Below are 23,721 nucleotides of genomic sequence, written 5' to 3'. Positions count from 1 at the left end.
GTTGTCTCTGCTTGTGATAAATGAACAAGTTGTTACGACTTACCCTGTATTTTCGCTCCTCTTCAAACCTCTCCTCAAATCTGTGGATCTTTTTCTTCAGGACATGAATCCTCTTTGTTAGCTGAGCCGACGTCAGCTCCTCTTTCTCATCGTCACAGGAGCCGAGAGATGAACTCCGTCTGCGACTGGAGAGATAAATGATGTGGTTAACATCAGTGACATCTCCTTCCTATAGCCTCTACGAACAAAACAACGTCAAGTGACTACCTGACAAACGAGTGTGCGTTTGGCGGTGAGGGAGGCACTTCAGTGTCGTCCAGGTACTGCTGGCACTGTCCATAGGCGTAAAAGCGAGGGGACAGCATGGGGTCGCTGTCTTCCTCCAGCAGCTGGCGGATCAGTCGACCCCCGGCGTGAGGGGACAGTCGAGCCTCCTCGCGGTCCATGCTCTCTCTCTGCAGTGAGGAGTACGCTGGGACTGGTTCTGAGTAATGCACAAACATAAACACTTTGTGTTAAAATGTGACACTTTGCTTGCTCTGCTGTCAAACAGAAGATGCACACACACACAAAAGACAAAGCAAACAAAGAACAAGTTAGTCAGGGAATCTTGTTTGCAGATGTGGTGTATGCTGGCCAACAGCCACATTGCTGGCCTTGGTACAGTAACAGCAAATTCATAATTTTCCCCGAGAGCTCTGTAGCTACAGAAGGAATGGATACAACACAGTCTCCAGAGATGAAGCGCAACAGTATTTTATGAACTTTAAATCCAGTATCAAAGCTATTTCAAAACACTTTCAAATGTTTACCAAATCTATTTGGGATTAAAAGTTTAAACCAAAGCCAACCGTATACTTTCCTGTTTTACTCTATTTTTGGGGGGAATTTTGTAAAATCTAAGAGCAAGCAACATAGCAGACGGGTGAAAATGTTTGAGGAAAGTCAAACAGTATGCTTGTTTTCCAAGGGTCGGCACAGATTCTCTTCGTATAGACATCTCAGATCCTCTCTGGTATTTTCAAAATCACTGGATATGATGAAGCTACTCTCTCTAAAACTGTTCTGGGGAAAAATAAAAAACTTCCTCTGGGTCTCGACAGTCACAGATGTTCTGAAATTGTGGGTAAGACACGCCCACCCTCGCTCTCTCTGTTCATCCCCTGGTTACAGTCTCCACCCTGGCAATAATTATGTCTGGTGAAAATAGTCATGCAGATACCCCTGACAATCCCTGGGCTATTAATAAAGCCTGGCTCACAGTGGGATAATGTCAGGGCGTGACCCCTAGTGAGAGGTACGGTGATGAGTTTGTGTTTTAGTTTCCACTCTGCATGGTGAGAGATAAACCACGTTGCTGTGTCTGTCCAAGCACGTGTGCATGAGAGAAAGACTAGAAAGAGGAAATTTGGATTGGGAAAGTTCAGTTATAATAAGGAGGGAAAAGTCTATAGAAATTGCCAATACGTGAAACCCAGCACGAGAAATAATGTAGATTTCATGGAAAAGGAGAGGCCTGTAATATCAGGTGTCAGTAGACTCTAGAAATACTGAGGAGTCGCTGCACAGGGAGAAGAGACGGAGGGAGCGAAAACAAGCTCTGAAGGAAACCAACCGTCAGTGTAAACATTCACGGTGTCAGAAAGCACCCGTGAAAATATGCACACCCAGTCGAAAACTGCACATGCATATTTTTCTTAGCTGGGTTGAGCCGGAGTGTACGAGAAGCGACTTAGCTCAAATTCCAGCTTCAGAGTCCCGGGGGTCCTCCTGTACTTTTAAGGTACGTGCAGTTTATCAAGTAGTGAGTCCCTGGCATGTTAGAGCTCGCTCACAGCGGCAGGTGAAACTCTCAATCACACTGAATGTCTTCCTTTGAGCTCCATTATCTAGCTCAGAGTGCAGTGCAGTGTAGCTGGACAGTGAGGCTCCATGGCATGTGAAATTAATCCTTTAAATCAACTGCTCGCTGATAGCTCAGGATTAACTAGACTAATGAAACAAAAAACATGCCAGTTTGCCTTTTCTCTAAAGGTTGTTGTGTGTGTGACTCTCAGCCGCAATGTTCCAGATCATTCAAGCATGTTGCCATGCAGAGGAAAAGGTCATTCAGACAGCCTTTCCTTTCTTTCTTTCTTTCTTTCTCTCTGACATGTTATTTGCAGCAATGCCAGTCAGTGCTGAGAGCGATGTAACATTAGACTTACCATCACAACAACTTGTATGGAAAATGCTTTTGAAATCAAGGAAAGGGGTGTTAATGAACTGAGAATCTGGAGGAACAAAAGAAGAAAAAGAGGAGAAGGAGAAGAACAAGATGAAGGAATGAAAAAGAAACACAGGGCAAGCATGCATCCGTCCTACAGCAGTAAATGTGGCATCTTAAAATAACACACGTCTCTCTAGTTAACTCATGAGACATATGGGCTTCAGATCTGTTTCTCTTCCTGTTCAAATGCCCATTAATGTCTTTCCAACACATCGCTGGCAGAAAGGCAAGGACAGAGCAGCAGCAAATATCAGGTCACCATGACAGGCGCTGGCACAGAGTGTACTGGGACAAAGGTCTCGCACCGCTGCCTAATGCCCTCAACCACCCGCATACCCATTTGTACAGTCTAACACGTACAGCTGTACAGTTTCCACACATCACCCAACATACTTACAACAATTGTACCGCTTTTATTAACTGCTGATTCGGCTTCGCTCATTTTGCCAGAACATAAATCCCTCTTTGGCTCTCCTCACCGATATATAAACGTGCCAGCTTTACAGGAAAAAAAAAAACTAACTCGTTCAACTTTGCACAATACATTTACACAATTGCAGTTCGTGCTATGGCAAGCCCTGTTCACCGTCATGCTTGAAAGGCACCTAGAGGAGATACTGTACGTCTGAGCGGCCTGTCACAGCCAATGATGCAGGCTCCCTGTGGTGTCCTCATTGCCATGAACTCAGTTATGTATTCAGGACAGAATGTACAGCAGGGAGGTCTAAGAAAAGGCAAAAAGCCAAGAAAAGAATAAGAGCCACCTGGATTATAGATTTCCTGAACAAACAGATAATCTCCTTCATATCCTCCCTCAGTGAAAATTACATTTTAATTACACGCACACACAATCGGCCACACCATGCCTTTCTGTAGACTAAAGCAACAGTTTGTTAGTTCAGATGCAATATTTCAGTACTTGACATGACTTCTTCCATGCAGCAAACGCTGCACAGCAAAAAAAAACAAAAAAACAACAACCTCTCACAGACCAGGCTGCTTTTCATGTATCATATTCGGCCACTAGAGAGCTCCAAAAAGCATATAATCGCCTGTGAATGCTTCAAATACGAGGCTGCTGAAGTTGAGAGATTTAATGCATGGAACAATTTTGCTCTGACTGCCACATCAAACACAAAACAGTGATAGTGGCGAGAGTGAAGATCAGAGTTTGCAGCGGAAACATGTCAACACACGCTGCAGCATGCCCTTTAACTGTATTTGACTGTAGCAATAGACCTGTTGGTTATCATTCCAGTACAGTTCAGCAAAATGCTTGGCTTTCACTGCTCAGTACAGAAACCACCACCCACCTCCGCTGTGTCGCAATGTCCTGACAGAACAATCACAGTGTTGGTGCATGGCGATTGTGCATGATTTCCTTTCTGCACAACCGCCAACACTGCTTAAACAAACACATTAATAACAAACTCAAAAGACGTCTGACAGCAAAACGGAGATGGAATATCCGTATGAATAATGAAAAGCTCATGGCTATTTCTGCAACCTCTGCATTAGTAATGACACTTGATAAGCCAGCATCAATAAATTAGACAGGCATACTTCATTAGTTGCATTTAAATTTGATCTGGTGCAGAGCTGCTATGAAATGCACATGCACAGAAATCACCACCACTATTCCTGGAGTGACAGAACAAACACGAGCTGCTCGGAAAATTCAACCCCACTTTTTAAATGGAGCACAAAATTCCAGCCAGGCCCAATAACCTCGCCAAATGCAAGCCAAGTTTCTACAGCCGCTTGACTGGCACACTGTTACCACCATTCGACCTCCCCTTTAATAACTGATTTTGACTGGGAATTACAGCAGCAGCTGAGTCTGGAAACAATTTACTCAAAAAAAAACACTGTTTACTCTTTAAATGAAACCTCAAGAGGAGCTCTAAACTGAGCTACACCTTCATATTCTCTCTTGTGAGTTGAGTAAAAGACTCAAGGGTCCCATGTGGTCTCCAACAACACAAACTGTCTGCAGTGCTGCCTTATCTTGCCAACCCAGAAAACAAGCACGTCTCCAGTGAGTGTTTCTCCTCCAGATAAAGGTGGCTAGAGAACTTAAGAGGATCTTTTACAATTAAATCCTGCAGGAGAGACAGAAGGAGCTGCATCAGGAGGAGGAGGAGGAGGAGGAGGAGCAGAGGCAGCAGAAGGTGTGCAGCTGCTACCCAGACACCCATGTGCAGAGCTGGGTGGAGGACAGTGTGTGGGTTGTCTGGGCATGTGTGTTCATATAAAAAGGGTGTGTGCTCCAGATAGCATTATACCTATGTAGAAATGAAGTGTTGCATGTAAAAGCAAACAAACTGTAAGCAGGAAAACAACATTAAGATGGCCTCCAGTCTCACCTCCCCAGTTGTTGTCCTCGGTCAGTGCTGTCAGGTCCAGCCGGGGAACATCCTCGCAGCTCGTCTTCTCGCAGTCCGGGTCAGAGCCTCGCACCTCCCCGCCGCTGACCCTTCCCGTGTCACAAGTGACGGGCGACTCCTGGATCTTCATCCTTAACGTCTGCACAACCATGAGAGAAAAGAAACAAGCTCTCAACAACGATGACCAGCCTGTGAACACACTCTTTAAGTTGAGCCGCACACTCCCTCGGACTGGCCCTGCCCTGACAGAGGGGGCTGGTCCCTGCTCGCGATTGGCTGCCTTGTCTGGCCAAAACATCCGCCCATCTGTCTCTGGCTGTGTGGGAGAGAGCAGGAGTGGGTTGGGCCCGCCTCCTCTTTCACCCGCTGGAATCCCTCGATCTCACCCCTCCTTCTTCTCTCTTATTTTCTCTCTCTCTTTTCTCTACAGTAGCCCTCCTTTCTTTCTCTCTTTCCCTGACATGCATATACTCCCCACCCCACAGTGCCGCCCTGGACTTGTTTGTTCCACAGCAGAAAGAACAGAAGGGGAGGGGTGAAGGGGTGTTAGAGAGGGAAGGAGGGAGGGAGGTGAGGACAACAAAAAAAAAAAAAAAAAGGAGACAGATTGTGAGCTAGTACACGTAGGCTGACTGGGTGATTTTTTTCTCTCTCTATCTGTCCGTTTGCAGACAAACATTCAGCCCAGAGCAAGAATACTATATGCATACCTCCTCCTCCAGCACCTCATTACTCCTTTCCCTTCATTACTTCCTCCACCGGCTTCTCCTCTCTCTCCTTCTGTCTCGAACTTTTTTCTCAAACTCCACATTGCTTATCCACGATCAAAGCTGCGTTATCATATTATAGTATAAAGTAAATAATTTGGGGGAAACAACATACTCCGCTGATCATGCACTTAGAACGTGTCCACGGATCACTTAGCACTAAGCCCATGGGGTCCCGTTTCCTCTGTCTGGGCGTGGGACCAAGCTATTTTTAGGAAAAACAGATCAAGACACACTGCTATTAGACCTCATAAATGCCACAGACGGCTTACAGGAAGGCGTGCAGTTGAATCTGGTTACAGCAGCCCTTGATTTGTGTCTTTGTTAATGACACGAAGTTGGTGTTGTTGGCAGGTTTATGTAAATTAGTCTCAGGTGTGTGTGTGTGTGTGTGTGTGTTCTTGTGCTGAAGTGGAGGGCACAAAGCCAAAAACACGGACTTATCAAGTCTCCACAGCTGTTACATGGGAAATCACTCTGATGTGATGTGAATCACAGAGGACACAAAGCTGTATTAGTGCCCAGAGAGAACGTGCGGACTGTGACCGACTAATAGCTGAAATTTCCTCTAAGCAGCACTTACCGTCAGTGTTTTGAAGTCAAGACCCCCCTCCCCCACCCCCCACAACGAATGAGTACATACTGCACCAGATCACTCAATCAACAATCAAGACCTCCTTACCACAGATCCACACACACATATAATCCTTTTAACAACATTTACAGGAATGACATGTTGTTCCAGCCTTTGGTCCCAGTGTGCACACAAAACAAACACACAAACACACCCCAAAAAATATACACAAATATCAGAGCAAGTGTGAAAAGTAAAGTTTGTAAAAGCACTGATGCTATTCATCAGTGCTTGTGAAGTCAAGATGATAAGCATTCATCTTGTCTTCTCATGGCAGGAAAAAAAACAACAGGTGTTTACTAAAAATATGAATGAGGTCTCTGTTATGTTCAAGTGTCTCAGAAAGAAAGACAGTGAGGCAACATCCACGATACCAGGACACCGAAACTGAAGCTAATGAAATGAAATTCAGCCATCGACATTTCACAGTCGAGCTAGTAAGTGGGATTTTAAGGGATTTTTCTTTGAGAAACTACTGTTAATAAGGTGAAGTGTGAACTTTCACTCTTACAGTAAGTAGTAAAATAATGTGACTAGTCTTACTAGTTTTGTCCCAGTAAGCACCTTATTCAGCGTTAATCAAGAATAATTAATATTGTAAGTGTTTAGCGTGCAAATTCACAGATACTTAGAGACTAATCATTAACATAAAAGCATCACTTGATTTGAATATAAAGTTTTTGATTCGAGAAAAACTTCACAGCTGTTTGTTAATTAGGGCCTAGTTTTTGATTTGTTCTATACTCGCTTCCTGTTAACTACTGTACTCTGCTTTTTGTTCAGTGATGGTAATCATGCAGTTAAAGTATGGACTCATTAGGCTTTGAAACAGAAGAGTCTACTGTAATGTTTTGATTGGTTTATCCTAGTTCTTTTAACAGACTGATTAATACGATCATCACTGGCAGAATCATGATGAAAGGTTTCATAGAGAGTACATCAGTTCAAGATGCTCTGAAGAGAATCACAGTGGATTAACAGGAGTACAGATGTTTACAGCTCACCATGGACGTGCTGCGTTTGAATGTAATTCAAATGTACGTGCATGCACTCACTCACACACACAGGTCCACACACTGCACACTGTTCCCTGGAACATCAGCCGCTGTGTTCGCTCACTTGAGCCACGATTACATCATCATGAGAGGTCCAGCTGGTGCAAAGGAGGGGTGAGATAAAGCCAGTGTGTGTGTGTGTGTGGCGATGTAGGCATGCAGCATGCATTAGACAATGATTAAGCTGTGTTTGGGGAGGACTTACACATACAGTGTACAAACAAACACATGGAATTTAAGGGGCATTTTGCTGAGATGGCACACAGACAAGCTCATAACCTTGGACACACACACACACACACACACACACACAATATGGAGGATTTGGCCTGACATAAGCTTCCTGACTGATAGCTTTGTTTTCTTTTTGCCCTCTCACACCCTTTATGTGTGGTAGAGCTCTCCATACCTCTTGTTTCAAAACACATGTGCACGTAAAATACACATGCATGCACCTACACACACACACACACTTGTTTGGAAAGTAAATGATACAAGAAGGCTAACATTATTAACGCAGGCAAGTCATGTCAATGCAATGCCAGTTTCCACAGAAATTAAGACTTTTTTTTCTGCTGCAAAAAAAAATTCACTGTAACTGACATGTCAGTGTTGCAGTGATCTCCTAAGACAGCTGATTAAAAACACTGCAGTTCTCACTAACATGTTTCTTCTGTTGTAGGTACAATGTGTGCTGAAGGAGGAGTTGTGTGCGTTATCAGTATACAAGCACTCAAGCTACAGCAAGACGCATAGTGACATATCGATACACACACTACACAAACACACAAACACTGAACGTTTGTGTGTTTACCAATTAAGAAAAAGGTGTGAAGCGGAGTGAGCGTTTGCCATGAAATCCTTTTTTAACAACTCAGAACACATGTAGTGCTGCGAGTTGTGCTTATTTTCACTATCTCTTAATTTGTTGATTGTTTTTTGCATGTCACTAATTGATTGTTCAGTCTATAAAAGGTCAGAAAACAGTGAAAAATGTATCCATAGCATCAAAGGTGATGACTTATTTTGTTAGACCCAAACCCAAATATATGCAATTTGGGTAAAAACGTAAAAATTTGGGTAAAAAATGAAAGATAAAACAAAAGACAGAGTAAAAACAAACAATAAATGATTAATCAGTGACAGTTTTATGTTGTTCTGCTGATTGGTTAAGCAGTAAATAAAGACCTCACAATTTCTGCCAGATCACTAAGACACTACATTTAAACCAAACTGACAGCATGTATACACCAAGTAATACTGTGAGTATTAATATTTGAAAAATCAGCTCCCGGAGATGAGGTCATCATACAGACAGGGTCGGTTTATTAATTAATCTAACTAACTGCTGCTCAGAGGAAGACAAAGAAGGCCTGATGGTAAAAATCATGTCTGTGTGATGCTCATGTTGTAGCCCAAGCATTAATGACCAGCTGAGAGGCTGCTGCACCAGCATCCACTCAGAGCGGCGCCATGCCGGCTCCAGATGGCCGCTCAGTGGCACGGTGTGGTGGTGGCAGAGCTGCAGCCTGAGCTGCTACTCAAATCCATCTGGACTGCTTAGAAAAAGATTCACCATATTGGTTTCAGGGCTGCATGATTCTGTTCAGTGGAGCTGGTCCAGATTAAAAGAGGAGAAGAGCAGATGGAGAAGGCTGCTTGTTTCCTTCTGCTCACACTCACAGCAACACTTACTCCAAACTTACAAACCAAAAGTACGGAGTTTTTCACAATGTTTTGAAGAGTTGACTGAGGAACAACTGTATGTTTGTGTTACAATAGTAGTGGGAATATCCCTTTTCACAAGAAAGCTAGACTCTGCCTTTGTCAGAAGTGAAACTGCAGAGGAGTTTCTGTTCAGCAAAAGCAGTAATGTGGACAAAAAGCAATGGTTAGAGCTCTTCCAAATGCCAAGTGACTTTTCTTTTGCCACTGTTTGCTATTAAGTGTTAAATTTGGGTAATTCATATCTCTCACTACACTGTAATTGTACACTGTGTTGACATGGATGATAGACAGAGAGAGACTCATAGGAAAAGAACTACTAACTTGAACCTACCTCTGGAGGAGAAGGAAGGCCATCTTTTCTTGAAATGTCATTCCTGAAAAATGAGACAGTTGTACCACTTCAGTAAATAAGCTTTAACCACTTAAACCAGCTTCTGTCAAACCAAACACAAGACAGAGGTTTATCTCATGGTAGCCTCAGGAAACCCTGCACAGCACATATATCTTTGCTGCCTGCCTTTATTAGATAAAGTGAATATTACAAACATCACAGTATGCCGTACAGATCTCTTTAGATAACAGCACAGACAGATCAACACGCAGCTTATCAGTGTAAAACAAACATTTAGTTAACAGGTGCGACAGCTTGTGTGTTCATAGGAAAAGGTCAAAGTGGTGAGAAAAAAGTGATTTGCCACATGTAATGACATTTTACAACTTTAGATCTTGAAGAGCTTACCCTTTCTGAATTGCATCCATGTGGTTTGCTTCAGGTCTCTCACCAACACATTCCTTTACCTGGAAAAAGATATGCCAAAAGTTAATTATCCAAATATCTGATTTTAGATCTTTTTTTTTTTTAATCAAAATGGGAGAAGCTATATTGTGTTAGCAAATCAAAGGGGACACTGTAAATGCTCCTGAATCTTGTTAGATCATCATCTTTAAACTTTTCATGTGTATGCTGTTAGATGTTTTTTGGAGCTCTGCTGAATGTGTGCCAGAACATATAATCTTTATTTGTATGGCACCATTAAAAACAGAGGTTTCATCTATCTTCGAAATAAATGTACAAAGAATTTCACACATAAAAGCTGTCAAAAATGTCACAAGAAAAAAAAACAACTCTGATTCACATATTGAGTCATTCTGTGTTGGTTTACAATGAACAGCAGGAGGAATAACACTCAGGGCTCCTGATCATCCTCAGCGGCTCTTGACACAACAAGCTCCCAGTCACAGAGACGAATGTTCACGCTGACACAGGCACAGACCCCAGCTAACACCAAACCTCTGCTGTCAGACACCCAGCACATCACTCGCTCAGCCAATCAGCTATGCTGTGCCAGCTATCACATAAATACCATATGTGTGTCAAGGCATCGTGTGTCATTTGTACTGTTACATAAGGGCTTGGCATGGGGAGCAAAAAAAAAAAAACTTAACTAAAACTGCCTGCCAGCCTAAGATTCAGTTCCTTGAGTGTGAGAGTGTAAACTGACCAAATCTATTTCAATCAGTCGGTTGGTGGGACAGCACGCCATGTGGCTCATCTTTACATTAGCAGACATCATTTGGGAGCCAAGTGTGAATAATAATCCAGGTTGCTTACATGCAGATATTGTGGAAGAAGAGTCTGTAGAGACTGGATCATGTTACCACAGCTACATACTTCACACCATGTCCTCGTTGTGACTTTGAGATTGCTTTCACACACTCCTCATATAGAGCTCTCACTGTACCACAGCACTGTTGGGTATGACTCAATGAAACTAGCTTGGCAGGCGAGAGATAATCAACCAAGTATTTTATTATCTGGCTGTAATTGTACACCCAGAGGAAAACTATATGCATAAAATCTTGCACCGTATTGTGATTTTTTTTTTAGTCTTTAGTCTTTCTTTAAACAGTGTAATACTACAATACAACCATATCGGTCCAGAGTGTGATCAGGACAATACTTTTGTCAAAACATTACTTTGAGGAATACAACAAACTTTGCTTAACTTGAGAACTTTGCTTAAACGAAATAAGGAATAAATTGGAAAATTCATGATTTAAATCCTAAACTTTCTGATCAACAAGTACATCTTTAACTGATTTTACAGTTTTCTCATTATTTGGTGCTATGGACACATTTCAATCGGTAATTTTACATTGCAGTGCTGATATATCGGATGATACAGTCAATTTTCGAGACGCTCAACTGAGAAACTGTATAAGGATACAATAACCTGAAAGGACAGTCTGTTTTTTGTTTATCCAGTGACCAAAATACCTGCAAACTCAAGGTGCCTCTTCACACTGATGTAGAAACACACTAAATCCAATATTGCCATAACAAAGACCTGCACTTTGATTTGTAATGTTGTGCAATCCTCTGATACAGCCAGAGATATTAAAGAGGTACCTTACTGGAAACATCGTTGTGAAATGCCTGATGACCTCATGGTCTGTTTTGTAGTAAATAGTGTCACATTGTTGAACCCTATTAAAGAGCAACTTTAATATGTAAAGCCCGGACAATAAAACCTCTAAAGATTCAGAAAACAAGTAAATTAAATTACCAAAGCGACATTTTACATCACAGAAGTACTTTACTGTATCTGATTAATCGCCCGTCCACAGAATACAAATGCCGATCACCCTACAAAAACAGCGCTTGGAACATTGTGGTCTCAAGTACCCACATGACAACAGCTGAAAGGACAAGTTGCTCTCTGGTGGATCATCTTCTTCAGTGTATAAAAGCTGTAGCTAATTGCACACTCATGCACTGGCTCTTACATCTGCACTGCTTCTGGAAAAAGTGGTGAACAATTAGTATGGCATGCTGCATATTACAACCCACTGTACAATTAGGATAACAGGGAGCCATTAGGCAGCTGCACAGCTTCCCGTCATCTTCCAACTTGCCTCCATTTAGTGATTCTTGTTGCAATAGACTATTATTTGCAGGAAGCCAGAAATAAGGATGACAGGGGGTCCAGCTGAATGCTTTAACAATCCATCAGCATCACAGGTGCATTAGAGGAGAAGATCTGTAGTAGTGATGCTGTTTCCAGTGACATCCTTGGAAACTGTTATAAAATGTATTTTTGCTTTATGCACACTTCGGAATTCATTATAATCTAAAATAGTCCACATAGTGCTATCTGTTGACCTGCACCTAAGAAGGACATGTGCCAGTGAGAGGAAATACAAACTAAAACAACAGAGGGAGAAAGCAGGGAGAAAAACACACACAGAAACAGGGAAGAGTAGGAGAGAAACTGCCAAGATGGTGACAAATCACAAAAATAAAAGGAGATGGAGAGAAAAGGTGTTATGACTCACTGCGTGGGCGTCCTGGTTGTCCGTGAGATGCACCAGCGTAGGGCTGTGTTTTGACTTCCTGGGTTTGGGGGTTTGCTCAGTGTGACCGCTCTGGGCTCCCTGTGAGTCCACGCTGCTGCTGCCTGTGTCCTCCCCCACGCTGCCTGAACTGCTTCCACCGCTTGACGGTATGTTCTCCTTGTTGGTGTCTGCCCAGACGAACGCAGCTCTGTTGTCAGACGGAAAAGAAAAGGGTGAGGAAATGAGACATCTGCCTTCCACCTCACTCTCTCTGCTGCACACTTTCTGTCTGTCTTTATCAGCTTGACATTGGGTGAAATGCTTCAGGAGACTAAATGCCAAGGTCATCCCAACACCTCATTTACTTATACCTTCTCCAGCAACTAATGTGCTGTTTAGTTTTAGTGCTAATTCTATTTAGTGCCTATTTACTGTCCACGCTCTTATTGACATTTTCTGCTGTCTTTGGACTAATGCACTCCTCTAATCCATGTGCCACTGATCTCTCAGACTCCACCAGGTCTCCATCAACAAAGATTAGCTTCTTGCTGAGATGACTCCAGTTATTATGACTGCAGTTATTATGACAAGCTTACCATCCAGAGTGAAAGCTTACGAATGTTTACTGTCACCAAAACACCAACTGGAAGTAGGAGCATTGCACCGAGGTCAGACTTTATAAATGAATGGAATCTCATTGTGCTTTACTAGTAAAAAATATAGAGACCACGGTGCAAAAAATATTCATTATATCAAGGGCTGAGTTGTTAGAATGTTTTGTAGAATTAGTGAGAAAGATGTGCAGAAACAATAAAAATATTTCAATTTACTTCAAGAATTTTAAAGTGCCCATCCTCAGCTTCTTTTCAATTTGATGTCCTCTCGGCCTTACGTATGGTGAAAGTGAAATACTGTCCTTTTTTCCCCACACATTCTTCTGCCTTGCAAAAACCTGGCACTTTTACCCACAACGCAACTGTACCGCTGATTGTTTGGCTTGAGACTCGGGTATGTGTGGCTGTACCATCAAATATACATGTTTCCATTAAAAAGTAAAAGTATGAATTTTTTAGTGTCTATTTCTTGAAGTAAGAAAGAATAGGAATATTTCCTACACTATAATGAAGGTAAATAAAACTTTTATTTACACCAGAAAAAGTGAAATAATTAATTTTATACTAACATAATTCTTCACTTTTACTGTAGGAAAATAAGACCTTAATCACAGTTGAAAATATAACAATGAGATCAATATTATTGAGGTGTACTTCAGTGTTGTTACTCAAGACAAACTGCCACCAGTTTCATGCTGGTACCATCAAGTGCCAACATCATGACGAGACCAGACCCACTGCACCTGTTTCTTTCTCTGTGTCTGAGGCCCTCCTCCTGCTGCTCTCTCTGGTGTCGACGTCTCTGTCGTGCAGTTGGCGTCACCTTTGGAGATGGCGGACATAGGGTCGACTCACAGTCCCCTGAACTTTGATCCCTTAAAGGGTTTACATCAAAGACATGCTGCTCCACTGTTGAACGTATCGTCCTGTCCAGAAAACTGTAGGGAGTTGGGAATAAATTGAGATGTGGACAAGTATTTTACCACTTTAAGCTCCAGTAACAGTTTCATATGAGGTAGAATTCAGGAGTTTTTCTCTAAATAAAGCGTGTAAATTGATCAGTTACAAGACCAATACAACATTGCTTTTTAAATGACAGTATGAAAGCCCACTTACTTCACCACATCTGGTCTGCAGTGGACAGGGGAGAGGTGGTTACTGAAAGAAAAACGAGAGGGGAAAGTGATTTAATGCTACAGAAACAGGTGGTCACAACAGGTCACTGAGCAACGCTGAAAATCCCTCAGGCTCTGGTTCTGGCCCTAGGTGATCGAGGAATCTGGTGTGCATGAGTGAGTGTTAACTTCAGCTGCATTCAGAACATAAGTAGGTCCTCTGAGAACAAAGGGACTGGCTTCTATGACTACCAGTAAACTCTACTGTGGAGTATAGTTTAAAGTTGGTAGTTATGCTACCTTTGCAGGGATGTGTCTAAATCTATATCTAGATATCATTAGAGATCAAAGAATTTTTATTACTCATAGAATCACAGCGCAGCACCAAACAAGAAGCAAAATGTTAACTTGATTTGGTTTATTGCTCAGATGCAGCAGTGCTCGAAAACGTCACCTTGAAATCTTGGAAATTGTGACAGGCAGAAAGTCACTTCATCTGACACTTTACACACAGCATGATACATGGATTTAGTGCTGACACTATAAATCAATTATTTAATTAACCAACTGACAAAGAATTAACATTTTTGATAACTGATTAATCATTTAAGTACTGTTTGGTTTTTTGAGCAAAACACTTTAGCACTCTAAGTCTGACAAAACAAGTGATTTAAATACATAATCTTGAGTCTGGGAAACTGTGGTGGTCATTTCCCATGAAATAAGATGGTTATAGCTTTGTGCCAACAAAATAATAGTGAATAGTGAATAGTGAAATGCTGAAATTTTTACTATTGCTGTGAAAGGACAACTCAACATTTTTGACACAGAGCGTACAACAATTTTGCTGCAAAAGTCAACATTTTTACTCCTCAGGAAGTCCCTATAGCTTTCACCAAATGGTACACGTCATCCCTGCTTTTCCTGGAGTACAGCTACTTCAACGTGCACAGGGGTGACCTGAAAAAATCTTCCTAAACAGTGGTGTTGACAGTAATAGCAGAGCTTGGCGGAGGCCCCGTACGGAGCACTGATAAAGAGTTAGATAATAATGGAGTGATGGTGCACTGTCAAGGTGACTGTGGTGAACCTGCGTAAAATGGCACGGACAAGTATTGACATTATCAAAGCTGTAAGCAAGGATAGTGAATCAGATGAAAAGGGAACACGCCCTATTGTGTCATACCCCATTCATCATTTTGATGAGTCTAAACAATTCAAATCACAAACATGGAGCTGTAAATGTCCAGTGCTTTTTTTGTCTTTACCTGTGCTTACGACTTAAATAGCCTAGTTAGATATTTTTATCACGTGAAAATGAAAAAGATCCTGCACCTTCAGTTCACTTTCATTTCTTTAGAAAGTTGGAAAGTAAGACGGTCAGACAGACGAGTGAAAGTTATGTCAGCTGGGGCTCACAGGTGCACTGTAGGCAGCAGACTAAATTGATTGATTGTCTCTGGGCACAGCAGAAAAAATATTAGCCAGCTAGCTAAAATTAGACCTCGCACTGAATGCACGAGGTTAAAGCAACATAAAACGGTTTAATGGTCAACTAATGTTGACTTAACCTTAGACCTTAATGCCTGCAAATGTCACAGGCACGCATTCATCAAGTGCAGAGGCCACATTAAGGCCTGAAATATGCCAGAAGTTTCCAGATCTGTCTATGACCGAGCTACAGGTCGCTCTTGCTATAAAGGTGGTGAGCTGGTCAATTATACAGTATAACTGTAATATGTGCCAGAGGAAGATGGTTGTCATACCTTTGAGAGATTTTTATAGCACCCTGCTGAACAAACCAAGATTACTGCGCTCCACGTTTCAGGCTTAGCACTGATACATTGATAGTTTATGACGGAGGCTCTTCTGTGCTTGTGATTCCTCATCCCGAACTGTGGCCTTAGCATGGACTGTTGTGAGCAACTGAAAAGTGACTTTTAACACTCAGATTGTCTCGTTTTAGAAGTCAAGAGTTGTGAATGAATTCATCTAAATGCAAAAATTAGTGAAAATTTGGACGCAGAAATAACAGAATTTTAGAAAGTAGCTTTAAAAGTAAAAGTTATCAGAAAAGGACAAAAACTCCTCATATGGGGTAACTATCTTGGTCTGTAATGTTAAATCAGCTTTCTTAGATGTCTGCTTATGCCACATTTAGGCTATTGATGAAATCAACAGCTGAGCGTGGCTGTGTGTAAGTGCCAAGTGTAAAGCATTTGGTAATTAAATATCTTCTGGCTGCTTTCGTTGTCCCAAATAGTCTTCGGGTTGGCACAGTGTAGAAGAAGTAAGGCAATTTGGTAAATCAGCAAAGGAAGTGACATCACTGTCCAGAACAAAGTTTGTACCACTGACTCAATGTTAACTCAATATGCAACGCTGTGAAACCACTCTGGTATGAGACGGGATTGTTGCCTGGTGTGCAATGGTGACCGTCTGAGTCATGAACTACTGTCAAAAGAGACCAAAGGGCAAGAGGAATGAGTCAGCGCATCAGAAATGTGACATGAATATCACCATCAGAATATGCATGAGCCAAGCCCACAGTCCTGTCTTAAACACACACATACTAAAAATATAAAATTATAACACCGACCCAAAACCAATCCAGTGTTTGATTGGGAACAGATCAGCTGCTGATTTAGCAACACAATGATTGTACAATTTCATTACCCAGATGTAAAAATTTCATGTGAGCTATAAAGTCTAAGCTTGGTTGTGCACACAAAGACACAAAGACTGGAAAATGGAAAGGACACTAAGCCTGGCTGTGTTCAAAGATAACAAAATCCAAACTCTAATCTGAATCATTTTAACTTTTGACTTTGTCAGACAATCATCAAAAACATGATGAAGCATGAAGTCACTGCACCTGGAAATGGAAATGAGAACGGTATCAATCTTCTCATATAACTCTCGGCGAGAACACAAGCATATTTCCTGAAATTTTGAACAATTAATTTGAGAAATACAACAAATCTATCTGGTTTGCTTGAAAATACAGTTTCTGAATTTACCTGAATAACTACTGACAAGTCAGCAATCCCAGCTGTTTTTTCCATTTTGATGGTGTCTGCAGGATTTGCTGAACTGTAAAGTCTGGTCTATAATGATAAGACAGGTCTGACATTGTAATTGTGCTATTGTGATATTTTTGTCCTGCTGAGTGTGATTTTAAAAAGCCAGAGGTGCAAGTCTGTTTAAAATTGGCTCAGCATAATTGCTTTATTTGGAACCCATCAACTAAGAAAACCACTCTGCAAATAAAAGTAAGGACAAAATAATATGTTTCTGTAGTTGGTGTCTGTATATTTAAAGTCAAGTGGTCTTGGAGGCCTAAAAAGTGCAGAGGAAACGACTCCAAAGCTTACAAATGCTTATACCATTTAAATCTCCTGCACTGTGTACCCAGGGGCGTCCATTCAGGTAATCCAGTATTACACCATAGTCAGATATAAGCCAGGGCCTTCTTTGGTCAACACACACAGTAGAAAATTATGTTGATCTACAATCCATTTTGACTGGGCTGGGGTTAAGCTCCGATGTGGCAGCCTGAGATTCTTTGTATGTGAAGAGAGAAAGTCTATATGGTGTGTGTATGTGTGTATGTGTATGTGACAAAGTACAAGTAGGCCATTGAGTTAGTCAGTGGTGAACGTGAGCAAAAGAACTGAATGAGAGAGAGGCAAAGGAAGAAAGGAAAGGTTGATAGGAGTGGGTGTAAATCATTCAGTGATGTCAGAGATAAAATAGTTTCAGCAACACCACCACTAACTTGACAATAAACGTAAAGCTGAATTAACTCTTCTCAGATAGAAGAAGCTATTATAAGCCCTGTCAGGGTACAAATTCTGCCACAGAAGTCCCTAATAAAGTGCCCAGGGAGTGTACAAAATCATAAAGCATATATTAAGTTCCACTGATTTCTTTTTCTGTCAGCTCTGAGCGCCTGTAACTTTGTCACTCTGACAGCTATCCTGTAATGTTTCTGTTCTCTGTCTAGTCAGTTCCTTGGAGGGAAAAGCAATAAACACTTGATCATACAAACAGTTGCCCTGGAGCCATATCAGCTCTAAGGTCACATCAGCAAACAACCCTCCAGTCAAAATGTGTCAACTCTAAATGACTAACTGAGGAACCAGTCATTAACACTGACTGGACAAGCTGCTGTGGTTGGAAGGCTTTAACTCAACATACACAGAGCTCGAAATGGGAAACGATGATGGTAGGGTCACTGATGATTCACAGGTGATTATCCAGGAGGCGTGGCCCGGTAGAACTGAAATGTTATCACTTGCATGTTCAAAAATGTGTACATGTGTTGTCATTCTCTTCACTTGTATTGGGTTCATTTTCACTCACAAGACGGTATGTTCCCCTTTGCTGGTAATGACAAGGAAATATATTACTTTCAGTAATACTGGTTTGATGTCAGAAATGATTAGGGCTGCAACCAAGAATTATTTTCATTATCGATTAATCTGCCAGTTATTCATTTGTTTAATTAATTGATTCTTAGTGCATAAACCGTCAAAAACTGCTGGAAAAATGACAATAGCAACTTCCATGAGCCAAGGTGATGTCTTAAAATGCCTTGTTGCAATGCAAATTCTTTCACTTGAGAGGCTGTAACTGCACATATAACACACTGCCAATGCTTCACCATTTTTGCTTGAAACATGAATTATGAATTATAGATTATCAAAATAATTACAAATGGATTCTTTTTCTGGCTACTTCATTTTGAAACAGTGTCTTCACCCAGACGTGTCTTTTGCTAAGGTGGTGTGTCTGGAACACGTGCTAGAGCTGCCTCCACCACAATAACCAAACAGTGGTGAGCAAACTGTTGCATGTGCATGCTGCCCTGCTTTCCCTCTAACTGGTGGTTCCATTGTTTCCGATGATAATGCACTCAGGCAGCACACAGCCACTTCCCCCACACCTCCAGTACAAAACAATATACCCTCACTGCCAGTCTGCCAGTTTTCTAACACAGACACAAGAAGCCTACCTCATGTAGAAAGGAGATATTGGCCTCTCGTCTTCTTGAGAACTGAAATGTGAAAACAAACAGGCATAATTAATTAGCTTGCATGATGTGGCTATGAAGTACTATGGCATAAAAACATACCCCCTCACACACATATCCACCCACCCATCACTACATGCCACTGGGACTGAAAATAGGAGCATAAGGCTGGCTTTTGTCTACAGAATAATAGCCATGCAGTGCAACAGATCAGTGCCTTTGTGGAACTTGTCTCGGGTAATTATTATGAACCAACAGAGAAATGGCTGCTGCTCTAGAATATAGACTGGCCTCAGCCACTGGATGCATGCCAGTGACACATGATGAAATTATGCAACGATAAGAGGAACTCAGTGTTGGCCCTGAATGTTGGAGTTGCTTAACATTTTCATATCCTGGCACTTGCAGGCAGAAAATTTCATAATCACCCAGTCTTGTTTGTCTCACCAGAGCTCAATGCTGTATTATCTTTTCTAAAATCAAAGCAAGAAGAAAACACTGCAACCAGAACCGTTGATACATACATATGAGTCTGTTTGAGTTTATTTCGTGTTACGTGAGATGTTCTCATTAAAATGACTGACTGTGATAGCTGAACTTTATTAGCATTTCATTTTAAATGAATATGAAAGGGTGAAGGTTTAATTTGGATGTTTACCTGTGAGAACAGGACACTTGTTGGGACAACGTGAACTCTACCAGTGTTCTTAGTTTACAAATATGCAACAGAAAGGATCTGGACAAAAGTTCAGGTAAAAAAATGTTGACAAACAAAGGTACAGCAGATGTACACAAAGTCAGCTGCTCAACTGAGTAGCCATCATTCAGGAAAATGACAAGAAGCTTGGGCGTTTTGTTTGTCTTCAAAAACAGCTTCTCTAAATGACAAAATACAGGTATGGAGAACATGAATAGAGCTGAAAGTTTAGATGTTTAATGGACTATTCAATTGACAGAAGAATAATCTGCATCTATTCTGATACTTTGAGTGTTTTTTTTTTACTAAAATTTTTTTGTTCAATATTATGAAGAGGAAGACCATATCAAACTGGAATGAACCCACAATCCTGACTGATTGTGGGTTGTAAACATGTTGAGTCTCAGATGTTCTAAAACAGAGAAACAGTTGTTATTTAGTGAACGCTTGGTACTCCGGTGTGTTTTGGTACGTGACATGCTTTCATGTGGCTTACTGTAAGGGGTAGGCGTATCAAGAGGAGGGGAACTACTCTGGCCATTCAAGTAGCACCTCAACAAATTCAAAACAAAGGATTTAGGTTTCAAGTTAGACAGGAATTAAAATGGGTCAAAGTTCATTGAACTTCAAAAGTCTTCTCTAATGGCACAATGTAAAGGAAAAGGGAATGTGTTCTTCTAGCCATGTTTGAGGTGCAAGTATCATTTACTGCACATCGCTTGCATATTCTTTAGGAGTCTCAGTGGTGAATGTTTTTCCCCCATACCCATGTTCTTAACTGGTGTTACAAAGTCTGGCAGGCGTATTAAAATAATGTGTGCCGTCACAGCCGGCGTGAATTGCAAAAGCGGAAATCCTGCTTACCCACTACCTGACTGAGGGGATAACAAGAAGCTTTGTAGGGATACTTGGAAAAGGCCTGATCCCTCGGGGGCGAACGGAAAACTACCAATGACAAGTTGGTCAATCTGGATACGCTCCACTTTTTCAACATTTATAAAAATGTGTACACAAAGGTAGCCTGGCTTAGCGGATGCTGGTCACTTGAATAATCCTCCTGTTGGCACCATTATTTTTTGGCAGGGTCTTTTTCCTTCCGCCCTGCCCTGCCTTACCTTTTCCAAAATCCTTCTGTAACACGCAACAAAAACACTTGCTGTTTAGCTAGTAGCAGTTAGGGGATTGATGTGGAGAACAGCCTGGCTTAGTAAGACCACAACAATGGCAGATCCCAAATGCATCAACTCTACGGTGAAGTTCTTTTTGCATTTCGTTAATTAACAAAGGAGTCCCACAAGTGACTCTCACCAGTCTCCAGTCCATTCAGGACCCCCAAACCATCAGCTTTTAGAGGAGTGGTGGACATTCTTAGAATACCTCCGAGCACACTGTGTGGTGGTCAAGATCCAAAGTATTTGCTGGATAAGCCTGGCTAAGCTACGCTTGGTATACGCTCATTCCATCAGAAAAAGGTGTTAAAGCAACAGAGAACCATCATGCTTTAGGTTTTAAACTGAGGCATTGAAGACCTGCAGATGAACAGAACTATTTACAGACGAAAAACTGTTGGTCTTCAGTTCGTACATGTGTGTCAAGTCTCTTTCTTATGACCACTACCTTGGCAACACTTTATAGAAAGTAAAAGCAACATTACACAGGAAAATACCACACTTATATTTGATTAGCAGGAATACCAGTGTTTAGACACCTAATTTGGATCTGTAAATATGACACAGGAGTGTGTTTCACACCTGATGTCAACTCACCTAAATTAGTGCTACAGGAAAAAGGAAGAATCTTTAACCAAGACAGTAGCAGTGGCTAATGATTCAATATACTTGCTGAAACGAATGGCTGTTTGGTATATATGCTTAAAAAGTTAGCAATCATCAATATCATTGACGATTACATCTCTGATGATTGACCACTCGATTAATCAACAGTCACTGCAGTGCTGGCTGAAATACATACATGATTTTGACTGATGGCTTGGTAGCACCTGCAGCCATCCTTTCCCCTCACCTTCAAGCCAGGCATTTAACTTTCTATCAGGTCTGTCAATGAACTTGAACATCAAACTTAGTGTCAAGTTCAAAATCAATAGCACCTGACTTGGGTTTTTCATTCCTTGCCACTTGTCCAAGAGGCCTCAGCTGTCTTGACTGGTGGAGAGTCTCTGGCATTAGAAAACTGAAGAAGCCTCTTGAATGAATTGCTGTTATGGTCTAGAAAATCTGGTTTGATTTGGACATGACAGAAATGACTGAGAATCTTCACTGACACAATCTTAGTACAATTAAGTGTCACTCCTCTGTCTGAGATTTAGGGGGGGAAAAAAGGTGCTTCAGTAACAATACAAGTTCAGCAAAACCAGTCTCTTCCTGCAAGTAGGTTCCTGCTGTAAATATGTGCCGTCAGGCTTTCAGGTTGATGGATGAGACTTCCTGACAGGCGGCTGACAATACCGTTATACCCACAGGGAACCTGCACTCACACCACACTGCAATGTTCTTCACTCCCACCTATTTCCAATGTGCTTCTAAGAAACCCAATAGTTACATCACAAGATTCAGTGAACCATGGCAACTCCACACAAAAGCCAGCATGCATCCCCTACGTGCAACTACGCAATGCTAAGAGCAAAATATGTTCACATGACGCTGCTATGTTGGTTCATGTGGCCTGTGCGGTGAATGGGGCTGGTGTCATATTTCAGGTACAGGTGAGAGCACTGTGGCATACAAAATTACTGGATTCATTCATTTCTACAGATAAAGATATAAGACTCATTCTCTAATACAGTACAGAAGTCGGAACGTGGATACATAAGAAGATCTAAAAGTGGAACCACTAACAGGAAACCCTGAGAATGACAATCTTCAATTGTGCTAAACATGACCTCAGCAAACAGAGTGACTCAGGATAGAGGGAGTTCCTGGAATGAAGGGTGCAGGTGTCGAATCTGACACAAATGTCATCATATAAATAAAAAATAGACTCTATACTACCAACAAGGTGTAAGCACACTTCATAAATTCTTGACTTCATATTTCACACCCTATAAAAATAAAGATCATGAATGAAATGTTGAGTGAATGACTGTTTGTCTCTATGTGTCAGCACTGTCTACCAATGTCGGCTGCCCAATGTCGGCTGGGATAGCAGTATAGCTACCAATGATTGAGGTGTGGATGGGTGGATGAATGAAGCATTATAATAAATAAATAAATAAATAAATAAATAATAAAAAAACATTTAAAAGCCAATCCAAGCTGACATTGGGCAAGATGCAGGGAATAACAGATCCAGAATAACAAAACACCCCTGATTTTGTCATGTTTCACTCCATTGGGGCTCACTGTGTTGTGCTGCTGGGAGTGCTGCACTATGCTGACACAGATTTGACTGACACATACCTATGGAAAGTGAGAGCAAGCTGACAAGCAGACATGAGAACAGCTACAAATATGAACACACGGGTCTCCACTGATGGAAAATTATCATATATTTGCTGTGGATTTATGTGTTAAAATCACATTTTTCATAAAAACTTTTACTGTTTTTCACCATCGCCACATAAATGTCTTGTCAGTGTCTGATTTGTCCGACAGTACCAGTGAATATCAAAGCTTTCTTGCATTAAAGATGGTAAACTCATTTTATTCTTTTTGCCCTGCTGTAGGTGTCTATTAGTAAATACCAGTGAGTTCAGATTGCTGACGCACAGTACTGGAGTCCCCCGTCAAGCTGCCTGTAGATCAGTCACCCAATACGACCTGACAAGGAGAATTTCAGTGAATGTGTGTGTGGGGTGGGATTTACTGGTGCCCTGACATGGTGAGGAAAGCTCTTACCACCTTGGAAGTATTATATTTATCACTTCATGTAGACAGGAACATCTATTGGATTAAGAGGCAGTGGATGGTCTTGGTAATTTAACACACTTTAGGCCACACAAGCAATAATGTTTGTTCTTTAGGTGATAAAGAGCAAAGATGCTCAGTTTCTTAAACACAGAACTTAAAAAGTATTTGATATTTTTTTTGTAGAGTTTACGTAAACCTGTTACCCTGTGTAATAATAC

At 41.4% G+C, this 23,721-nt stretch overlaps 1 protein-coding gene across 4 annotated transcripts in view; it reads right to left on the bottom strand.

Moving 5' to 3' along the window:
- Positions 1 to 23,721, bottom strand: part of fam13a (family with sequence similarity 13 member A) — a 50,835-nt gene that overhangs the window by 5,590 nt on the left and 21,524 nt on the right. For 2 of the 4 annotated variants that reach the window (XM_041036164.1, XM_041036165.1), the window contains exons 9-18: positions 18,923 to 18,964; positions 13,907 to 13,948; positions 13,534 to 13,728; positions 12,177 to 12,384; positions 9,580 to 9,638; positions 9,172 to 9,214; positions 4,636 to 4,795; positions 2,208 to 2,273; positions 268 to 484; positions 44 to 185 (exon numbers count right to left, since the gene is read on the bottom strand). In XM_041036164.1, coding sequence (XP_040892098.1) covers positions 44 to 185; positions 268 to 484; positions 2,208 to 2,273; positions 4,636 to 4,795; positions 9,172 to 9,214; positions 9,580 to 9,638; positions 12,177 to 12,384; positions 13,534 to 13,728; positions 13,907 to 13,948; positions 18,923 to 18,964 — 1,174 coding nt within the window. The remainder of the gene's footprint in view (positions 1 to 43; positions 186 to 267; positions 485 to 2,207; positions 2,274 to 4,635; positions 4,796 to 9,171; positions 9,215 to 9,579; positions 9,639 to 12,176; positions 12,385 to 13,533; positions 13,729 to 13,906; positions 13,949 to 18,922; positions 18,965 to 23,721) is intronic. The other 2 variants (XM_041036167.1, XM_041036166.1) reach the window with 1 other exon arrangement.

Source organism: Toxotes jaculatrix, chromosome 4 (genome assembly GCF_017976425.1).
Source record: "Toxotes jaculatrix isolate fToxJac2 chromosome 4, fToxJac2.pri, whole genome shotgun sequence".
Classification (NCBI taxonomy): Eukaryota; Metazoa; Chordata; class Actinopteri; family Toxotidae; genus Toxotes; species Toxotes jaculatrix.
The sequence above is the reverse complement of the archived record's forward strand: the minus strand, read 5'-3'. Positions and strand labels throughout refer to the sequence as shown.